General features: G+C 37.9%; 1 protein-coding gene across 1 annotated transcript in view; it reads left to right on the plus strand.

The window, feature by feature from the left end:
• LOC131243522 (DEAD-box ATP-dependent RNA helicase 28) overlaps nt 1-19,668 on the plus strand; it is a 76,501-nt gene extending 56,833 nt beyond the window's left edge. The window contains exons 11-19 of the mRNA XM_058242928.1: nt 1,409-1,470; nt 4,430-4,526; nt 9,428-9,546; nt 9,630-9,672; nt 11,884-11,985; nt 13,816-13,914; nt 14,018-14,104; nt 17,199-17,488; nt 19,336-19,668. Of these exons, the coding sequence (XP_058098911.1) occupies nt 1,409-1,470; nt 4,430-4,526; nt 9,428-9,546; nt 9,630-9,672; nt 11,884-11,985; nt 13,816-13,914; nt 14,018-14,104; nt 17,199-17,488; nt 19,336-19,354 (918 nt within the window). The 3' untranslated portion in view covers nt 19,355-19,668. The remainder of the gene's footprint in view (nt 1-1,408; nt 1,471-4,429; nt 4,527-9,427; nt 9,547-9,629; nt 9,673-11,883; nt 11,986-13,815; nt 13,915-14,017; nt 14,105-17,198; nt 17,489-19,335) is intronic.
• The last annotated feature ends 1,812 nt before the right edge of the window (nt 19,669-21,480 follow it).

A 21,480-nucleotide genomic window follows, 5' to 3' on the forward strand; every position in this document is an offset into this window, starting at 1 on the left:
TTTTTAGAAGGAAAAATGTAAAAGAAATAAAGGAAAATTCAGAAAAATGTGAGGATTTCAAATGTGTTTTCTTTTCTAGTTTTCAACATACATTTAGGGCGTGTTTGATTTTCCAATTCCCTGGGAAATGCCCTGTAAATGGTAATAATTATCTCCTTATGTAATTGCCGCACTCTTCCCCGTATTTGATTTGACCGCCTACTTTTCGAATGCAAAAATGGAGTACTGTAAAATATTTGTGGGTCCCACATTATGCATGTCACTTATCCACACCGCTCATCCATTATGTCAGAAAATTTTACGCTATGAGCCAAAAAATGAGGCATATCCAAAGCTCAAGTGGACCACGCTACAGAAAAAAGTGAATCAAATACTTACCGTTAAAAACTTCTTGGGGCCACTGTTTCTTTTGGTATGGGCCACTTGAGTGTTGGATCTACCTCATTTTTTATCTAATGTCTCAAAATGTTGTGGTAAAACAGATGGGCGGAATAGATATGTCATATACATCACCGTGGGGTTCAAAATTTTAAACTAGCTCTTTTGAACTGGTTTCCAAGACGGAAATTCCCATGCATATTCAAACAGGTGAAACGGTAATAATTACCCATTTCCAGGGTATTTACACCACCACTGAAAAATCAAACAGGACGTTAACGTTCTTTCGTAAGAATGCTGTCTAGGGCTCCCTGACACTATTAACCTAAGACTTTTAATACATTATAACTCTTATCTTTAGGCTTCTAAATATCTAGTATCAATATATAATTAAGATTATGTCTGCTATTAGTTGATGACACAATTATAGGCCGTTATGTAATAGCTATATTCAGGCTTTGAACACAAGTCAAGCAGATTTAGTGCATTAGGGTCCATTACACACAAGTACAACAAACGAAGATGGAAAAATGAAAACAAAAAGTATTAATTTTACCCCTTCCAATATTTCCCTATGTGGTCCACTATGCTTCGATTCATCCAATCCTACTCAATTTCCTGTTTTGATCCTCAAAATAGTCTCTCATCTAGTTCAAACTTAGTTTCTACGTTTCCTAAACAAGAGAAATTTTGAAAATGAAAATTTTCAAAATGGGGCCTTTATGGTCGTATCAGCCTCTAACAGGCGTACCAGCCTGTATCGACTGATATGGACCCCCTTTTTTTCATAGCGGACTGATTCACCCCCATATCACATAACGGGGGTGACTGTTTCCTTTATGTAATGGCCTTTATGGATGCAGCACAACTGTTTTTTAATACCAAGCTAGGCATCTGCTTATGTAACCCCTGAGGTTTCGGAGGTTCTTTCTTTTTGACAAAGAACAAATAACCACCATATTCATAAAATCAGATGCATCAAGTTCCACCTTTTTCCACAAAACCTGACTTTGTTTCTACTATTATGCAGGGACTTGACATAATTGGTGTTCGAACTGTTATAAATTTCGCATGCCCTCGTGACATTACGAGGTGAATATGATGTCTTTTCTCTCCTTGCTGATGACAACTATACATTTGTAATAGATAGTTCATTGGTTCTTCTAATACATGAATGTTATGTCCTCTACTTCCACCATATAAAAATTTAATTATTTGGTTACATGTGCTCTTTATGATGACACAAGCCTCCATATTGTAGATTTTTGGTCCTCTTTTATTTTGACTCATTGTTGCCTCTTGTTTATTAAATGAGAACCAGTGTTCGCAGTATTGCTATTGGTGCATGTATTGTACCCGTGGGATATGGAAACACATCAATATTTCATGTATCGGGGAATGTATAACCGTCTGAGGAATGGAAAATGATGGAATTTTGCAATGGAACTTCAGGAGATGTTAAAGGAGAGTGATTACACACTTAGAACTCAAAACATCACACACACACACACACACCAAAAAAAAAAAAAAGAAGCAAAAAAGAAAAAAAGAAACATGCAAAAGAAGTTAATTTTGTATAGGGTCCTAAACTATGCGTTATCCAACAAAAGTTATGCAATCATATCAAAATTAGTTTATATTATTCATAAATCATACAATGTACGGATCAAAACACAATCAATACATCTAAAAGTTAAAAAAGAAGAAGCAAAAATACATCTGTGCCCACTTCCCACTACATCTATGCTCAGACCCATATAGAGTTATGAGGCGGCGCAAAGTCATTGTCTCTGTCTCCACTAGGGCAGCCATAATACTGTTACTCGTCGAACTGACAATATTGTGTCCATGTCATGTTGGAATGGTACCAACTCAGGTACTCAAGTATCACTGGTACTCATCCTCTCCAAATTGGATGGGTACGCCCATTCGTGGGTAGTGCATAATCGTCACCATCCATGGTTGATAGGATTTGGAGTTGGAAACGGAATGGGTATGTATGTCACTCATGAAAATATTTTCCCATAGCCATAGCATGTTGTCTGTATCCGTACACATACTCCTATCTGTATTCATAGTTAGGTCATTGTGACTATGTCCCATAGCTGTTGGGGTCGCTTCTTCCATCGTTCCATATTTATAGGAACATAACTATATATGTATGATCCATATCTATGCTGTGGCATAGAATTGGAGCTACCCTAACCACCAGCTACGTTTATGGACCTTATGTTATGCGTTAATGACTCAGCTGTTTCTTACTACAACAATCGTACTTATTCTTCAGTTGGGAAGCTCGTGCTGTTACAAGACGAGAACCATAGTCTTCGTCCTAGGTGGCATGATCAAACTCTTTCGCCAATGAATGGGCTAAGATGCATTGAACTTTGACTTGGACCATCACCACTGCCTTCACCGCCATCACCACTGTCGTTGTACGCATTGGTATCACTAAGAGTCTGACCACTTGTGCCATGCGATCCTGATGGCTGGCTGTCTCGTCTTGTCAATAGGTCAAAAGAAATCGTGCTTCTGGGGAGATGCCTCTTATTTTTGAATAAATGTTTTCCATGCCTTTCAAACTCAAGCTCCTCCTTTCAGAGTACCTTGAGTTTGAGGGGGGTGGTAGAGTATAGGATATCTATGCACAACTGTACATACTATAAATAGGTATAAGGATGATTTGGAGTGGATACATTTAGATCTATTAAGATCTCTATAGATCTCCCATCTCATCTATATGTTCTGTTAACTCTCAATGGAATACACACACAACCATTCTCTGCACTGTACTCCCTAAAAGATATCAAGCCATAAACCTCAATTTAGCTATGGGAGTAGCACTGAGTATTTTCTTCTGCCTTGCCCTGAGGCGTTAAGCATTTACTAACAGATTCTCTTTTATGGACAGCTGTGTTGTTTTAATTTAATATAGATGAGGTACTGTGAAACTGATGTGTAATATCGTATCGTAAATTTGCAATAACTTCTCATACTAGTTCCTTCCCTAGCGTGTAAACAAGGGGTTATTGATCGGTTTAATACTTCTCAATATGCACTTTTGAATCATTTCTAGTGCGTTTTCACCATGCCCTGGATGACTTAATGTTGTTTCAGTGAGTTATAATATCCGTCAGGCTACATCATATTGTTATCCATAGTCCACATTTATGATAATTTGGGTTAGTTTGGCATTTCCTTTGAGGGCTTTTGCTGAAGCAAAGAAAATGGCATCATACAGTTTCTTGATGGCAATGGTGTATTTTTGTCCCTAGTTCACACTTTCAATAAATTTGGAAAGAGAACTGAACACTGACAGCTAGCATTAGCATTCTAAGCATGCAGCTGCATTTTTCCTGCCAAAACTATTGCTTGTGTAGGACATCCAAGTGATGTTAATCGTGGCCTCAACACGGAGATAACCTGTCTTGAAAATCATGCCCATCCACTCATTACATCAGCAACACCTGTACGCTGAGTCAGATCATCAGCCATCCATTGATTTCGACAGTGTGTCCTGGCTGATGAGTGGACCGATTTCGTGCCAGGTGATCTTCATGGTGTGGCCCAGCACTTACATTGGTTGGATGTTCTACACGTGATGTGTAGGCAGGAAATATGGGCTGTATGCTAACTTAGCATGCAGCCAGCTGTAGGTGATCAATTCTTATTGTAATGATCTGAACAGCGTCATTTTTGTAAATTCAGGTTAATGGTTAACCATGAGCCAATCTTTATATTTCTCCTTTGCTGTGTTGATTTTCTGATTTTTGAAGCATCATTCTGTGCCTGAGGTAACAATGATGATAACTTTGAATTATATTCTCATTTCTAGTAACGAAAGTTAATGGCCCTGCACTCCTGAATGAAGTTCAAGTGTTGTTTGTTTACTTAATGAGAATGTGACTATGGATCAAATGCTTCCCATGTTTGCCATTTGAATTGCCTAAGGGTTCTTTTTTCCCGCTCTCTGATGGAAGTTCCTCTGCTGGTTTTAATACTTATCTTCATTATTTTATTGATGCTCATCTTGTTATTGCTCTTTTATCAGTTATGTTCATCGAGTAGGTCGTACAGCAAGAGCTGGTAGAGAAGGGTATGCTGTTACATTTGTTACTGATAATGACCGATCTCTCTTAATGGCCATTGTGAGTAAAGAAATATGTCCTTCTCCATGGATGTGATACAGTTTATTTCTGCATCTGTTTTTTTTTTTTTTTTTTTCCAGAAGTTGATTATCAATGCTATACAGACACTTCCAAAATTAACTCTAGTGACCGTAAGGTACAAATGGTTGTCCAGTGATTCACCAATATCATGTTCTGATAGATTCATGCATTCAAAGAATCTTGCAAAAGAGGGCCCAGAGATCCTCTCGTATAGGGGATCTTTATCCATTGCCTTTGTAGGCATGTATTTGTATGGAATCGTGGTCCACATAGGTTATATTGTATATGTTAGGCACTTAGTCTCTTATTCTGAAATGTTTATTAGAGGAAAACAGAAGTACGGATGTATTGATGGAAGTACATTGGAGCCTTGTAAGATTGATTACTTGGAGATTGGAAATCCAACAATTTGTTAGTTGTGTTCTTGCTTAAGGATTCTATAGAACTAAAAGTTAGTGAAGGATTGTTTCTGTTGTCTACTATGCATGAGATTTGGTTGATTGCGTATGAATTGTATATTGATTAGAATAATATGGCTTGAATTTACAATATTTATGAGGAGATTAGTAATTTGAGATGGAGTGAGTGATAGGTATTTGATTATTATGCCAAGATGCGTAGGTTGTGGCAGGATTTGTCTTTCTTGGATGATATTTAATTTGTTCATGCTACGCATGTCGAGGCATATGAAAGAAGGGTGTTGAGAAGAAAATGATATTTAAATTGCTGATAGGTCTTAATTCTGAGTTTGAACTTGTTCGAGCTCAAATTATTGACCTTCACTTAACATATTTGCCTTACTTCTAAGAGATGAAAAGCGTCATATAGATATGAGATCAACTATAGTTGAGAAATTTGCTCTTTTAACAATAAAAAAAATTGATGGTGTTCATGTTGGCCGAGGTAGAGGTAAAGGGAGAGGAGGTCGTGATGGTGTCCTAGGTCGTGGTCTTGACCGTGGTTATGGTATGGATCGTCTGCGCACTCATTGTGGTCAATATGAACAATATTAATTATTTTCTATGTTCTTCATGGTAGACTTTAGGCCAAGTTGCTAACTCTGGAACTACAGATGGTAAGAATTCTCATAATATTGTTGAGGATGTTTTGCCTTCGGCAAGTTCTCATGTGATTCTACCAGTTGTTGATGTGGTCCATATCTCTAAAAGTGAGTATGATGCCTTATTAAGGGATACCATTTACAACAAGGCATGTTTGTCTACATCTTTGGTTCATATAGGCAGTGTTCGAAATGTTGGTATCACGTTATGTATTGCACCCTTAGGATACGGATATATCAGTTGTATCGCGTAATGTATCATTGTTGTTGGAGACATGGGGAAACATTGGGAAATTGGTCCAATTTTTCAATGCAGCTTCAGTAATTGTTAAAGAGACACCAATACATACTTATAAATCAAAACATTAGAAAAAAAAAAAAGTGCACATAATAGGTTTTCTTTGTATGGGGTCCTAATCTATGCGTTGCCCAACTGAATTGATGCAAGTATATTCAAAGCCTATTCATATAATTTATAAATGTAAGAAGACGTGTGAAAACACAAGCAATACATTCAAAAGAATAAGAATAATCACTAGATTAGGTTACATACATGTTTGATTTTATGTTTGGACACAGATTGTAATCGATTTGCAAGAAATTGGAAATTTTTCAGTAAAAGTGAGTTATTGGGGGTTGGTGTTTCAAGGGAGGAGGTGGATCTTTTTGTGATTGTATTCGGCTGCAAGGCAGGTTCCTTTCTGTTATTATATTTTGGTCGCCCTTTATGTATAGGAAGGCTGACTAAGCATCTTTGGGATAAGTTTGTAGAGAGATTTGAAAGCAAGTTATCTCAATGGAAGAGTAGTCACTTATCTTTAGGAGGAAGGCTAACTCTTATCAAGGAGGTGGTGTCTAACGTTCTGATTTATTTTGTCTTTATTTGAGTGCCCAAAATCAGTTTTGGTCAAATTAAAAAAGAAAAAGAAAAATAGTTTTTTTGGTGTGTGTGTGTGTGTGTGTGTGTGTGGAAGGGAGTGGAAGAAAAGCACTAGTCCAACTTATGAAGTGGGAAGATGTTTGTAAACAATGAGATAGAGGGGTGCTGGTCTTAAGAAATTAGAGGTAATGTATTTAGCATTATTAAGCAAATGGGTTTGGAGATTTAGGGTGGAATAGGGTAGCTTGTGGAGATAGATGGTGGGTACGAAATATGGGGTGGAAGAAGGGGATGGGTGGATTGTTCTTCTTCATTGTATAGGGCTTCATATCTTTGGAAGTCGGTGGTGTTATTAAAAAAATATAGTGTGGGAAGGGATTGGTTTTCCCTTGGGTAATGGAAAGAAGATTGGGTTTTAGGAGGATATTTGGGTGGGGGAGCAAAAGTTGAGTGTTCTTTTTCCTCGTTTGGCGAGGATTTTGTCAGGGAAAATTTTTATTGGTTGAGAGTTGTTTTAGTGTGTAAGGTGAGAGAAAATTTTATTGCTTGAGTAATTTGTAAGCTTTGTCTCTTGTTATCAGAAGGGGACTCCATGGTTTGGTTGAAGAAAAATCTGGAAGATTCTCAGTGAAGTCATTCGAGATGCTTAGTGTTGGTGATAGAAGTGAAGGAGGTTAGTCAATCAACTTATGTGTGGTGCTATGGTGCTACTCCAAAGGTTGCTGCTCTAGCTTGGCTTGTGGATTGTAATAAGATACAAATATTGGACAACCTTCGAAAGAGAAAGATGATACTTTCAAATATTTGTTTGATGTGTTATCATGATGAGGAATCAGGGGATCACCTTTTTATCCATTGCTCATTCACAAAAAGTTTGTGGAATTGCTTCTTCAATTTGTTCGGGTCAATTTGGGTCATGTTGAGTTCTATTGATCAATTTTTCTTAATGTGACATGGCGATGGCATAGGGAAGGTGGGGAAACAAGTTTGGCATCTTTCTCTATCTTTTGGGATCTTGTTTCTTTGGTTGGAAAGGAATAATTGTTGCTTTAGGAATCAGTCGGGGCAAGCATCGAAGGTCTTCAGTTGGGGCTAAAATGCATGTAATGGACTAGGCAATTTCATCAAAGTTGTAGCTGTTTCCTCTTTCGTTTGTATTCTTTTGGTTGCAACCTTCTTTTAATAAAATTCATCGACGTTTAAAAAGAAAAATTAAAATTTTTTTTTTTAAAAAAAAAGGAAGAAAGAAAAAAGGCCTCTGGCATTCGGAAAGTGATGATGGGTGTCTCAAGACTTTATCAAAGGCATCTCCTTCATACTAGGAGACTACTCGGATCAAATTCTGGGAAGATGCTTAGCTTAATGATAGGTGATTGCATCAGAAGATGCAAGACTCTACTGCATTTGAAATCAAGGGGACTTTATCTCCGGTTGTTTTGAAATGGATGGAAATGTGACAATCAAGTCTCTTGTATTTCGTAGAAGCCTTATTGAAGAGGGCATGTGAATTTCTAAGGCTCCAAGGTAAAATCCAGGCAGATGTGGTCTCTTTAGGGATTTCAGATAGGTGAAGGTGGAAGAGGAAGACAAACAAGTTAGGTTTACTACAATTTGCTTAAACTGGCAAGAGGATGAGCCAAGTTGTCCCATTTGCTCATGTTTGGTGCTAACTCAACCCCTCTAAAGTGGTTGTTAGGACGGCTAGCCACTGACTATAAGACCCTGATTATTGATCATTGTAGGAGGAATATGATCATCACAAATGCTTGTTCGTTATGTCTCAATAATGTGGAATTGGTGAATCATATCTTTATTCTCCACAAGGTTGCCTTCCTATGGGGAAGATTTATGGTCCTCTTTGACTTGTGGTGGGTTATTCTGAGGTCAATAGAAGATTTGTTCCTTTCATGGAGGTGGGTTCCCTTTGTGAAAAGGAAGAACTTCTGGGACGCTTGTCTCTATTGGCTGGCCTTCGTCCTTGTGGTATGAACATGATAACAGAATTTTCAACAACAAACTAGCCTGAAATGAGATTCCACAGGGCTAAATGTAGAATAATTGTATGGGTGTCAGGGGTTCCATGGTTCTAGGGGGTGTAATTTGGAGGAATTTGGAGGAGATTTTGGATTTGTTGGAGGTTCCTTCCCCTCTTCCCCTCCCCTTCGTTTCTATTCTTTCTTTCTTTTCTTTTTTTTCCCTTCCTTTTTTGGTATTTTATGTTTTGGGTGTTTTGGGTGCCACTAAGAATGGATTTTAACGAAAATTTCTCCTGGCAACAGCTGGATTGAGCTTCAGATTATCGCCCACTGACATGCATGCAAATTGCCTGCAACCTAACGCGCCATGTGCAGCTATTAGATGTGGGGCCTATAGTGAAAGGGCAAAACCATGGTTTCACCTAGAGGAATCTTTGCTTTTCGCTGCGTGGTCCAAATTTGACACATCACTTGAGTCTCTTTCGTTGGGCCCCACCTACTAACATGTCCAATTGGCCTGAAATTTCAGAAGAATGGTTTTTCATGATTCCAAGTTTGATGAGCAGCTTGGATTCTCAGACACATAGGGCATATGAAAAATGTGAGAGAGTCAATTCTTGCCTTGCTAACTTCATTTTTTTGATAAAGCCAGGTCAACATATTCCTGACAAATGCCAGTTCCACAGATTTAATGAGAGACAAAAATGGGTGGCATCCAAACACAACCTTACTGTTTCATTTAACTTTTGTGTTGCCATAAAATAATAATAATAATTTAAAAAAAAACATCTTTTCACTTGGATGCAATATGAATTAATCCAAAGTGCATATGAGCTTGCAGTTTATTCTATGTTGCCAGAATATGTTAACTGTAGGAAACTTGGAAATGGACCTCTCAAGAAACAAGTAAAACATCCTTCTGATGGAAAGTGATTTTAATTCACAAAGCATATTTACATTACAGGCTAAGAGAGCTGGTTCGACACTGAAGAATCGAATAGTTGCAGAGCAATCTATATTGCAGTGGTCTCAAATGATTGAACAAATGGAAGATCAAGTTGCTTCTATTCTTCAAGAAGAAAGGTTTCTTATTAGATCTTATCTACAAATTTGTTCCCACCTGTAATCTTTCTGTAGGCTTACTTATAAACCTGAACATTGTGCAGGGAAGAGAGAGTATTAAGGAAAGCCGAAATGGAAGCAATAAAGGTTTTGTGACTTCTCCATGACATGATCATACCTGTTTTTTCATTCTCTCGGAGATTTTTAGTTTTTATTCATTTATTTTAAAAGGGATTTCTCCTTTCTTTGGTCCAAATGACCCAAGGTCCTGTTTGGATTGAGAATTACATCAGTAATTTGTTTTACAAGTACAATGATTACAAATTACAATACCTGTCGTCTGAAAATAGGTAACTTGACCAACAATTCCCATGTTTGAATAGGCGTGGTAAAATCATAAGGATGATACTTTTACATTACTTCAATATCAAATTAAAGAGAAAAAAAAACACTGATGTATGTGTTGAGATAGGAGATTTCCATTGTCATACAATGTAAAATAGTAATGCCTACAAATTCCTTTACCCATCTCTTATTGTATCTGCATTTGACCACCGATTTACGTGTTTAAACAAACGTTGTAAAATTATAATAATGGTGCTTTTACAATACATTACTGATGTAATTTGCAACCCAAACATGCCCCAAATGTAAGAGACAAACTATGGAAGGAATTGAATGATGTTTCTAAGGAAAGGCATCTCCCTTTGTGTGTGGGTGTGTCATGGTTCTAAAAATCGGTATTGTATCAGCCGATATAGGTGTATCGTATCCGTATCAGCTCGATATAATATGTGATACGGGGCTGTATCGCAATCTGTTGGACTGTATTGGCCCGTATCAGTCGATACAACCCATATTGGTGCCGATACAGGGCCGATACGCCCATGGAACTCCAATTTTGATTTTTTTTTCAAAAATTCACTCATGTCTTCTCTTGTTTTCATTTAAACCATTGAAGAATCTTAAAAACTCATTTTAGGCTAGATCTAGACCTATTTTAAGATCAAAACAAATGATTTGAATGGGATTTAACAAATCGAAGCGAAGTGGACCATTATGTAAAATCAGAAAGACGGGTAAACCTTCACTTTCTTTTTTATATTTTCATCTTCTTTTTGTTGTATTTCCAATTTAATGGGCTATTGTTCACCAAATCATTTTTAATTTGTGTTCAATTAATGTTCATTTAATTGACCTTCAATAAGTCAAATCGACAGACAATATTCTCATCAAAGAATGGTCCATACACCATTGAATACATGGTCAAAAGACAAAAAAATGATAGATTCGTGAATATCTCATTTTTTTCCTATTTTTCTGATATTTTTTTGCTTAAAAAAAAATTCTGATTGATATGGGCCGATGCAGCCCCGATTCCAATGCGTGATGCCGTATCGTATTGGCACTTCTCTCAGGGCATTTGTTTCGAATTTGGGGATGGTGAGATTCTCTGATGATTGGACCCAGTGACAACCCGCTTCTTTGCAACAGCAATTCTCTCTTTCGAGTGGTGTGCCACCCTTAGGATAAGGTGGGATTGGCGTCAGATTGTCTAGTCTCCATCTTTCAGGCGGAATCTAGGAGAGGAAGAATCATATGACTCTGTTGAAGTCCTTTGTATCATTGCGAAAATAGGAATTGATCAAGAATTTGAGGAGGGAAAAAATGGCACTTCTCGGTTAAATCCTTCTACAACCACATTCGGGTTGTTGGGAGAGATGTGATTGTTTCTCCTCCATGGCTTGGATATGGAAGTCAAATGCTCTGCCTAGAGTCATTGCTTTTTTGTGGCTAGTGGGCTGGGATAAAATCCTAACCATTGACCATCTGCAGAATGGGGATAAAAATTATCGTCAATGGTTGTTGCTTGTGCTGAAGGGATGGGAAATATGTGAATCATCTGTTTGTCCGTTGCTTGTCTGCATCCGCAATATGGCATTGTTGGCTTTTGCAGTATGGAGTCAGTTGGACTCCGCTAAATTCTATTGCAGCCCTTCTCATGGCTTGGAGAGGGGCACATTTTCAGGGCAAAGGAAGGAAATTGAACTTTGCTTCTTGGCCATTTTGCAGGCCATTGGAAAAGGGATAGTTGGATTATTGTCGATTGCTTGCATCTACCATCAAAGGTGGTGGAATCAATCAAGTTTAATGTTTCCTATTGGGCTTGCTCCCTCAAAGTTGTCACTCGGTATAATCTCATGTAAATGTGTGGATTGAAGTGAGGAGATAGCTTTGTATCTTTGGAAGCTTGTACCGCCTGCGTTTTTTTCCCCCTTTTAGGAGTCTTTTAATTCCATTGTTTTACTGATTAAAAAAATACTTGTATGATGCTTTTGGATTTCCCTTATTTTGCAGGCAGAAAATATGATTGAGCATAAGGATGATATTTATTCGCGCCCTAAAAGAACCTGGTTCGCTACAGAACGGGAGAAGAAACTTATAGCTAAGGCTGCAAAGGTAAATTCTGTTGCATAATGGTTGTTCATGTTAAATACTTGCCAGGAAATTTTTGGTGACAAAGAATGGACTCTGCTTGAATTGGTTCAATTGTTGAAGTGATCTATGAGGATGTCTATATACACACACACTCTCGGTTGAATATTGTTAGGAATACAATATTTACTAAGGTTATCATGGTTACATGTAGTGGTAGTTGGTGAACTAGAAACCATATGCTTCATTCTTTTACAAAAATGTTATCCTGCAGTTCAATATGCTATTAAGACTTCTTCGTTGCTGATAGCATTATATCAGTTGCATATGTCACTTGTGATATGCAAGATCAAGTTGATATCCACTTTTTTTTTTTTTTTTTGTGAGTTTGATATCCACGTTGCTGGGGCTTGTTTCAATCAGATCTACGAGAGTCTGATGTTCTTGTTCTCTGGTTGTTGTTATTATAAAACATATTGTTCATTTGCAGGCAAAGAATTTTATGTGGTGGTCATGTTTTTTACATTGCTGATATCTACCGATTACTCTGGATTCTGGAAAGGTTGCATGTTATTTTCGGCTGCATACTCCAGTTTGTGAAATAAACAAGAGTAGCAATATCTTAACCTATCTAAATTTGAAAATCAAATGTGTGTGGTCCATTGAAGATGAATTCATTTGTTATTTCTATATTTTCTCATGACAGTTTTTTTCTCCACTTCTCTCTCATGTATGGCACTAAATATCATCACCATTTTTGGCCATGACAATGTGATATGGACTTGCAAATTGCCAGGTCAAAATAGGAAGCCAAAAATCTCATTCTATATACTTTAAGAGCATTAACTGTGTGGTTAGTTCACATTAAGTACTGTTCAAACATTATGATGTTTTCCCATTTTTCGCTGATTATGTTTTTTCTGGAACTAAAAGTAATCATGTTGTATGACTCATATCGCATCCCAATGCGTCCTGGGTCTCATAACCAACTTTTTGAAATAATTTTCAATTATGTTGATTAATTATTTGTTATTTTTTGCCACACACTCCAATGATCAAGTCTCAGAGCCAACTGGTATGTGGTCAGTGACTGATTTTTCTCACTTTCAGTAATGACATGAATCAATGAATCTGATGATAATACTGCTTATGTTATTCTGCTTCTCCAAAGTCTTTTCATTTGAAATCTTAATTTCCTTTGTTGTAATAGTATCATATTGGCTTAATGATTTTATTTTTTTTTTCATTTATCATTTATTATGCAATTATCTGCAAACCGATCAAAACCTTCCAAAAGGATGTCCAACTGTGTTGAAAAGATGTACCCAACTAATATCAAGAGCACCCTAACTCTGTATTGAAGCGTTTTAAAACACAAAAAATATACCCAACATGTTTAAGAATGCATCTTGACCTACTCAAAACATTTTCATACATGTGTACCGTGCACCATCCTGGTACCCAATGTCAGTTGCAAGTATTTGTTCTTATTAGCAGTTATCATGTTGCCTGGAGTCATCTGTGTATTTTAACTTACTCGGATCACACCAACATGCCATGGGTCACAACTATTCTTCTATGGGCAGTCAGTTTTTACATATTTTGTTGTAGGATATCTTTAAAGCTCACACCAGAGTGTTATGTTTAAGATTGTAATTCAGTTCTGCTGGAAGATGCAGTTTCAATTGAAATGTTGTGCTGTAAAATTGTATGCTGGTCATATCAACACCCCTCTTTTGTTGGAAATCATGCCTCTGTATTCTCATTTATAGCATTTTTTGTTATCTTTATTTGAATAACTCTGTGTAACATCTTTGAGTACTTCTTTTTGGTGTACATTACTTCTTTTGACAGGAATCAAAGGAGAAAGGTCAGGGTGGCAAAAATGAGGTCATGAGTGCGCAGCAGGCAGAGGACTTGAAAACAAAGGAAAAGAGACGGAAGGAGCGTGAGGTCATTTTATTTTTTCTCTTGCTATTGCAATTATTTGTTTGTCTGTTTAAGTTACTTTAAGCATATGGGTCTTGGATATTCTTTGCTGATTCCTATTAAACAGAAACATATGCCACGAAAGAAACGCCGAAGATTGGAAGCAGCTCGGGAGATGATGGAAGATGAAGGTCAAACTGGCAATTCAGAGCAGGTATGTTCAAATATCTGCACGCATTTGTATAAATACAAAAACATGATACACAAATCTGTTGCAATAACTTGGCTGTAAAGTTCACACTAAGCTGCTCCATCTGCTATCCCTTCCTGCAATTTGATATGCATTTCCAGTGTATTTCTCCAGAACTAAAGTGTCGGGGGTGTGAATGAGTGGTGTTGATGCTAGATTGGGGTCAGCATCAGCCTGGCATATTTATTTCTTGAGCCTTGAATCCCAGCCTGTTTATTGATAGGGCCTAAAAGTCAGGCTTCTGCTGGGCCATGGCGGCTGTCAACAGGGCTGGATGTTCTGGGTAGACCTTGGATAGAAAAAGTGGTCAAACTTGGGCCCACTTGCATCCTGTTTATTTTTCATCAATAAAGATTGGGCCTACGCCCAATACACGGGGTCTGAAAATCAGGTCCAAGGTGGTAGGCCAGGCAATAGAAACCCGATGGACCAGCCTGGTCCATTGACAGGCTGGTTCAAACGTGCTTTCTAAGGGAACACCCATTTTCTTAATCACAATCAATAGGGGCATTCATGTCCAGCTTTTTAAATAGCATTAGCGCATAGCATCGTGTTCACCCCTATACAGTGTATACTAGTATTTTTTAATTAAAATAATAAGGAAAATATTTAAATAGAAAAAATAGAAAGAAAAAAAAAAAAACCTAGAAAAAATATGCTTCCTTTTTCGAGTAAAAGCATGTTCAAAACAAGTTATCAAAAGCCAGCCTAGTTATATTCAGTCCGAAAAAAATCACATTAAGTCATTAACAAGTTAGAAAGCAAACAAATATACACAACTCTCTTCTGCAGCTTTAGTGAAAAAGAGAGAGAGAGAGAGAGAGAGAGAGAGAGAGAGAGAGAGAGAGAGAGAGAGAGGTAGCCAAGTATCAATAAATAACTAAACACATAAAAGTTGTGTAACTATGTGACTGGATGGGTTGGATACCAACCCCCCCCCCCCCAAAAAAAAAAAAAAAAAAAAACACCGAAACGAAAGAAAGGACATCCACCACAGAGAAAAAAAGTTAGGCCTATGACTATCCAACCTTCACGTGGGCCACAACATAGAAAACAATACACTAGTGTTTCAAATAGCGCTTGTAGGGTACGCTATGGTAGCTAAATAGTGTTCGTAGCGTATGCTACAGCTACGTAGCGTGTAGTGTCTGTAGCATAAGCTAGATTTATTTTTATTTTTATTTTATTTTTGAAGTTGTTTATTAAAAATTATGTAAAACTCGCATTAAAAAATAAAAATAAATAAAAACTTAAAACCAAACCTTTCTTTGTCTATTTTCGCTTAAAATGATGATGATCCTTTGTTAAGGTTGGCGTGAAACTCATATGCTAAAAAACCTTCAAAACTAAACTTAAAAGAAGAAGGGTTTTTGAAAACTCCTCTTTGTTTAGATGACATTTGTATTGTACTTCATACTCTTAACCGGTGGGATTTTTATTTCTTTTCATTCCTGTAAGTTGTGACTTGTGGTTTTTAATTAATTAAAGTAGTTTGGTTAGAAAGTTGTTGATGTGATAATTATTTGATTTGGTTTATGACTTTATATATGTGGATTGGCTTTTGATAAATGATAATTAATAACTTGTTTGAACATGCTTATACATGAAAAAATGAATCATCTTTTAGGCATATATATATATATAGATAGGCGTATCGTGTAGCTTTAGGGTATTTTGGCATGCTTTTTCATTTTTCTTCTTTTTTGGGAGATAAGATCCAATACAACATCATACAATAAGCTTGTTCTACAACCATTTGTTATGCGGGGCCTATTGTGGTGCATATGGCATACCACCCAACTTGTCCAGTCCATCATGTGGGCCACCATGCTACAGTGGTGGTTTTTGAGTGGTTGCTGCACTGCGGTGTTTAAATAGCAGTAGCATTCAGTCCTCTGTAGTGTGTAGCGTAAGCTACACGATACGCCTATCTATATATCCTGTAGGCGTATCGTGTAGCTTACGCTACACACTACAGAGGACTGAATGCTACTGCTATTTAAACACCGCAGTGCAGCAACCACTCAAAAACCACAGGCGTATCGTGTAGCTTACGCTACACACTACAGAGGACTGAATGCTACTGCTATTTAAACACCGCAGTGCAGCAACCACTCAAAAACCACCACTGTAGCATGGTGGCCCACATGATGGACTGGACAAGTTGGGTGGTATGCCATATGCACCACAATAGGCCCCGCATAACAAATGGTTGTAGAACAAGCTTATTGTATGATGTTGTATTGGATCTTATCTCCCAAAAAAGAAGAAAAATGAAAAAGCATGCCAAAATACCCTAAATCTACATACAAAATGAAATAAGATTCGTTACCAAAGATCAAGGGGAAGGACATACCTCTTTTTAGCTTTAAAAACAAAAAACAGAAAACTCGAGCTCCACAGCAGTACAAATTTTAAAAGGGGGAAAATTGATCTTCTCCTTTGTTTGGGCTCCAATGCTCCTCAAAATTTAGCCAAAAGATGTTCACATGGGGCCAATTGGTAAGGATTGAGAAAACCAAAAGAGGGCTTTCAAAAGAGTGAATAGGGATTTTGGTGAGAGAGGGAATAGCTGCTTTCGAAGGAGGGAAATAAAAAAAAGTCTTTGATTTTATGTGTTAGTTTTAGTAACTCTTCAACCATTCACTTGGCAGAGTTGTTACAGTTGCCTGATAAATATGATTCTAGGATATGTTTCATCCCCAATAGGACCTGAATTTGGATGGTCTGGATAGCTGTAAATAATGCCATGAGGAGAATGAGTCACCAACAATTTTCAAATTGTGCTTTACTAACATAAAAAGTATTAAAATATAACTTTTTGAGTTTTTAGGCTTTAAAATGCACTTCCACAGTAGCATATGCTGCTATGCCATATGCTACATTGCGTATAGCATTCACCGCTGTAGCTACACTACGTTACGTAGTGTATGCTACTATATTTTATGTCCATTGTAGCAGTTTGCAATAATTTAAAAGAAAAGAGAAAACCATGCATGCACATCCTACACAACCTGACTTTGAGTTTCAATAGTGTAATAATCTATTTCCACTGCAGGGGAATGGAAAAGGGAGCAAGGAGAAAGCAGGAAAGTCACTTGTTGATCTGGGTTATCAACGTGCCAAATCAGTGAAGGCGATACAGAAGTCACGCGAAGCTGGAAAGACCTTGCGAAAGGTGGGTAAACCATCAAAACGTCCTTTGCAAAGAACTCAAGGCAGAACAGAAGAGATGCAAGAATTGTTCCAGACTGATATGAGCGATAGGAAACAGATGCGTGGCTCAAAGAGAAGCATTAGTGGAGGAGCAAAGAAAAAATCTAAGCATTCTTTCAAGAGCAAATCACGGTAAGGAGTGCATTCCAGATTACAGATCCTTCTAGCTACAGTTTTCATGTATCCAGGTTCATTAATTGTGATGCATGTGTAGGCTGTGATAAGTTTGGGTACAAAAATCTCAAATTCTGTTTTGTGTTATATTAATGATGCGCTTGGATGCACTACTGGATCTAGCTGCAGTTGTTAGTCTAATTAAGCGGAAAGAATTAAATTGGAATTTCCCTAGTGTGCATATCGAGGGACAAATATGAGGGAACATCACTAATTTGTGCCATTTCCTCTTAATTAAACTGAATGCCTGATATTCAGTTTGCTTCACATCCAAATGCAACCTTCAATGAAATAGAATTGCAATTATTCAATCCAATAAAGTGGAAATAACCAAAATGGGCATGCCATTTTTTGTTCACAGCGACAACCAAACCCCTAATTGGAATTCCATGTGTTTCAAGTTTTACCTTGTAAGAATCTTAATGATGGTTTGGAGGCTAGACTTCATGAATGAAGTGGGATTAACCCAGCATTCTTTGTTGCTGTTTATTGATGTAGCTCAGTTCATTTTTTTGAGCATCAAAGTGAAATCTTAAATTGTTTTTGGCTTTTCTATGATGTTAAAACAATCCACTTCTTTGCATGACATTTTCTTTCAGTAAAATTTGTTCCCATAACATATTTTGAAGTACCAAGGGGTCTCATAAGACATACTCTGCTTTATCCATTCAAAATATTGGTCAGCCCCTCCAGTGGTACCAGTACCTTGATAAGCTACTAATGTCCCAGGCAGATGTAGGGTCCATTTGCTGTGTGAACAACATCCAAGCAATCAATCAGATTCTTTTCATCCCAAAATACCCCAAGGGCCTAATAATTATACCGATCCAAAATTCAGATGGGCCACAGCAGAGAGAATGAGGGATGGGGCGTCTACCCTTTATTTGGATGGGGTGCCCACAGTGTTGTGTATATGGAATCAAGGCCGCGAAGATTCCCTTGGTGTTCTCTGCCACCTTGTAACCCGTTCTGTCTCACCTGACTTTTGGATCAAACTGATTTTTGGGACCTGGAGGGATATTGAGGTGATGCATTAATGGATGGATGGGTTGGTTGTCACGCATGGCCCCAGGTGCCTGGTAGCACTGTAAGCTTACAGGGTCACTGTTGCTACTGGAGTGCACCTCTTCTATTAAGCTCATTCCAAGCATACACTAATCTTGCCTCAAAATCTGACTAGAGAGGAATTTTGAGTCGCATTTTGCTTTCAATGTATTCCAGTTCTATCTTATTTTGGTCTCCTGTATGTGGTTTTTAGGTTACCTTGTTATTGGTAAGTGGATATGACAGTGCCAATCTATACCTTTCAGAGGATGTGTGGATATGAAGGGCATGTACGTGCCTGGCCTGTCTGCCACCTAATGCATGGATTGGATGTCCAATCATGCCAGACTGGCTGTTTTGGTATGCAGACTTAGAAAGTCTCATTAGATGACACGTATTATTTAATATATTCTGCATGTGTCTGCCATTTTTATTTGTATATCTAGCACAGATTGTTAGTATGTTTCAAAAAAAAAAAAAAAAACACAGATTGTTGGTGCTACAATCATGTATTATATGCCATAAGGAATTTAAGGATTTCTGATTTATTTGTCATGCCATCAAGTGTGATGGAAATGTGCATATCTGAATGCATGCTTGTGTTACAATTATGTATTATATGCTATTAGGAACATGGTTTATTCAAGATGACCATGTTCCAAGCCTTGCGGAGCCCACATTTCATGAACATTCCAAACAGCACCTTATTCTAGATTTTGATTTTGGAATTTTCTGATTGCCCCTTGGAACTCTCCTTGCAGGTATAAGCGCAAAAGATAGGATCAAATTGATTGTTGGAGTCACCATCGAGGGAGGGGACTTGAGAGTAGAGTCACTGGAATCCATGACAGCAAGCTCTTCAAATCAGATGCTCATTTTTGTGCAAATGTCATCCTTTTTTTCTAAGAGGAGCAGACTCTTAAGCATTGGCCCAAAATGTGTCGCTTAGGCTGCATAATTTTCTCTTGTGCAAGTCTAGGAATTTTATTTATTAGTGGCGGGATGGATGTATGTACATTTTTAGATCCTCCATTGAAAATACGATATCCTTTGTTTATTTAGAATCCTATCGGATAACAATTTCAGTTCTACAATCATTTTGTATGATCTCTGGTAAGGCCACACACATCTTACTCGTGGTCACACATTCGAACCTGGCATGATCGAGATACCCTAGCCATGCATTAGGTGGGACACTAGCCGTTTGGATGACGTGGACAGAATCAGGTGCTTCAACTCATCAGCTTGGTGTCAAAATTCTATTATCAGGAATTATGTGATCCTTGCTATTAAGATATTATAGTGTCCTTTGGTTTTCAGTTTGTGTGAGTGGACCAAACATTTACAAAATAATAATAATAATAACAAAATACTGTTAACCTGTTGAGCCCCACCAATGATGGACATCTCTCAGTTTGGAAGATATATTTTTATTTTTTATTTTTTTTGGCGCATGATCTTTCTTCACTGAGGCCCACCAGATCAAAGGGCGTATCAAAATTCAACAGGTTCAAGGCCAGAGAGTGCTGATAAACACTTTTAAGTCTGTCTCCCAACCGAGCATTTGTCCATATAAATTGAAGGCGACGGGGTCAGATCTCCGTGGTTCAGCTATCCTACTATATGCTGCTGCCCCCTTCATTTTCATGTATATTCATTGCTGTGCCTTTTGGATGGGTCATTGTGCAGGGTTTCACAACAATTGGATAATCCTAGCACACTGAATTTTTTCCTTTTTAACATCCGTACCACACGCTGTTAATGCCATTGTGCCGGGGCCAGGCCTCTTTACCAAAAGGCTACCCCATATGGTTAGTAGAGTGCCTGAAGAGCCTTACCCAACATGATTGGCCTACAAGTGACTAAACCCAAGCAGGTGTTACCATGCTTTGCATTGGGTCCCAAGGTACAATCTGTTTTAGCAACCACAAAATGGCTATTATAGCTTTATAGTGCTTGATTATGACAATCGTAACAGGTGGGACCTTTGAAATTGCACCTAGCAGAGTGGGTCCAAGGCCAAACCCAGAAAGAACCAATTGGACTCCAGGCCTGACTTGGACCTGTCTGAAAATTGATCAAGCAGGCTCCACATGTACAAAGATAATACATTTAGAAGAACGGAAACCAACACAATATTGCATATGATTGAAATTTATAATAGAACACAAGTACAGGAGAAGTCAGGATGGGGTCAGCCTAGAATGCCCTAAAAGCCCATGATCGCCCCAAAAATTAATGGGCCAGACATGCCATGCCTAAGCTAGCCCATGGGCACGGCATAGCATGCATGTCATGATGTCAACAAGTCTAGCCCATGAACTAGGGCTGGTAAATGGGTCAATATTACTCCCTAGGCATCTTTGATTTTTGAGAGTATTTCCATCTCGAAAATCAGTCCCAAAAAGGACTGACTTCAATTTGTGGGCCCCACCATGATGTATGTGAAATATCCATGCCAGTTATCTGTTTTAACGGAACATTTTAGTGTATGAGCCCAAAAATAAGGCAGATCCAATGCTCAAGTGGACCACACCACAAGAAAACAGTGTTCGTAAAACTACTACCATTGAAACGTTTTTTCCTCATTAGGCCGTAAAGACTTTGTTTGTCATCTAACCTGTCCATAAGGTCACGTGGACATGGATAAGGGGAAAAACACAAATATCAGTTTGATCCAAAACTTCTGGGGCCCTCAAAAAGTTTTCTTCGATATGCCTTTAATTCCCTCCCACTGTTACCCGTGATATGGTCCACTTGAGCTTTGGATCTGCCTCATTTTTGGGCTCATGCCCTAAAATCAGCTAACAAAATGGATGGACAGATGAGCCATATATATGTATATATACATCATAGTAGGCCCCACATGAAATTCATATTCCACATTGATTGTAGCGTTCAAAAAG

Source organism: Magnolia sinica, chromosome 4 (assembly GCF_029962835.1).
Source record: "Magnolia sinica isolate HGM2019 chromosome 4, MsV1, whole genome shotgun sequence".
Taxonomy (NCBI): Eukaryota; Viridiplantae; Streptophyta; class Magnoliopsida; order Magnoliales; family Magnoliaceae; genus Magnolia; species Magnolia sinica.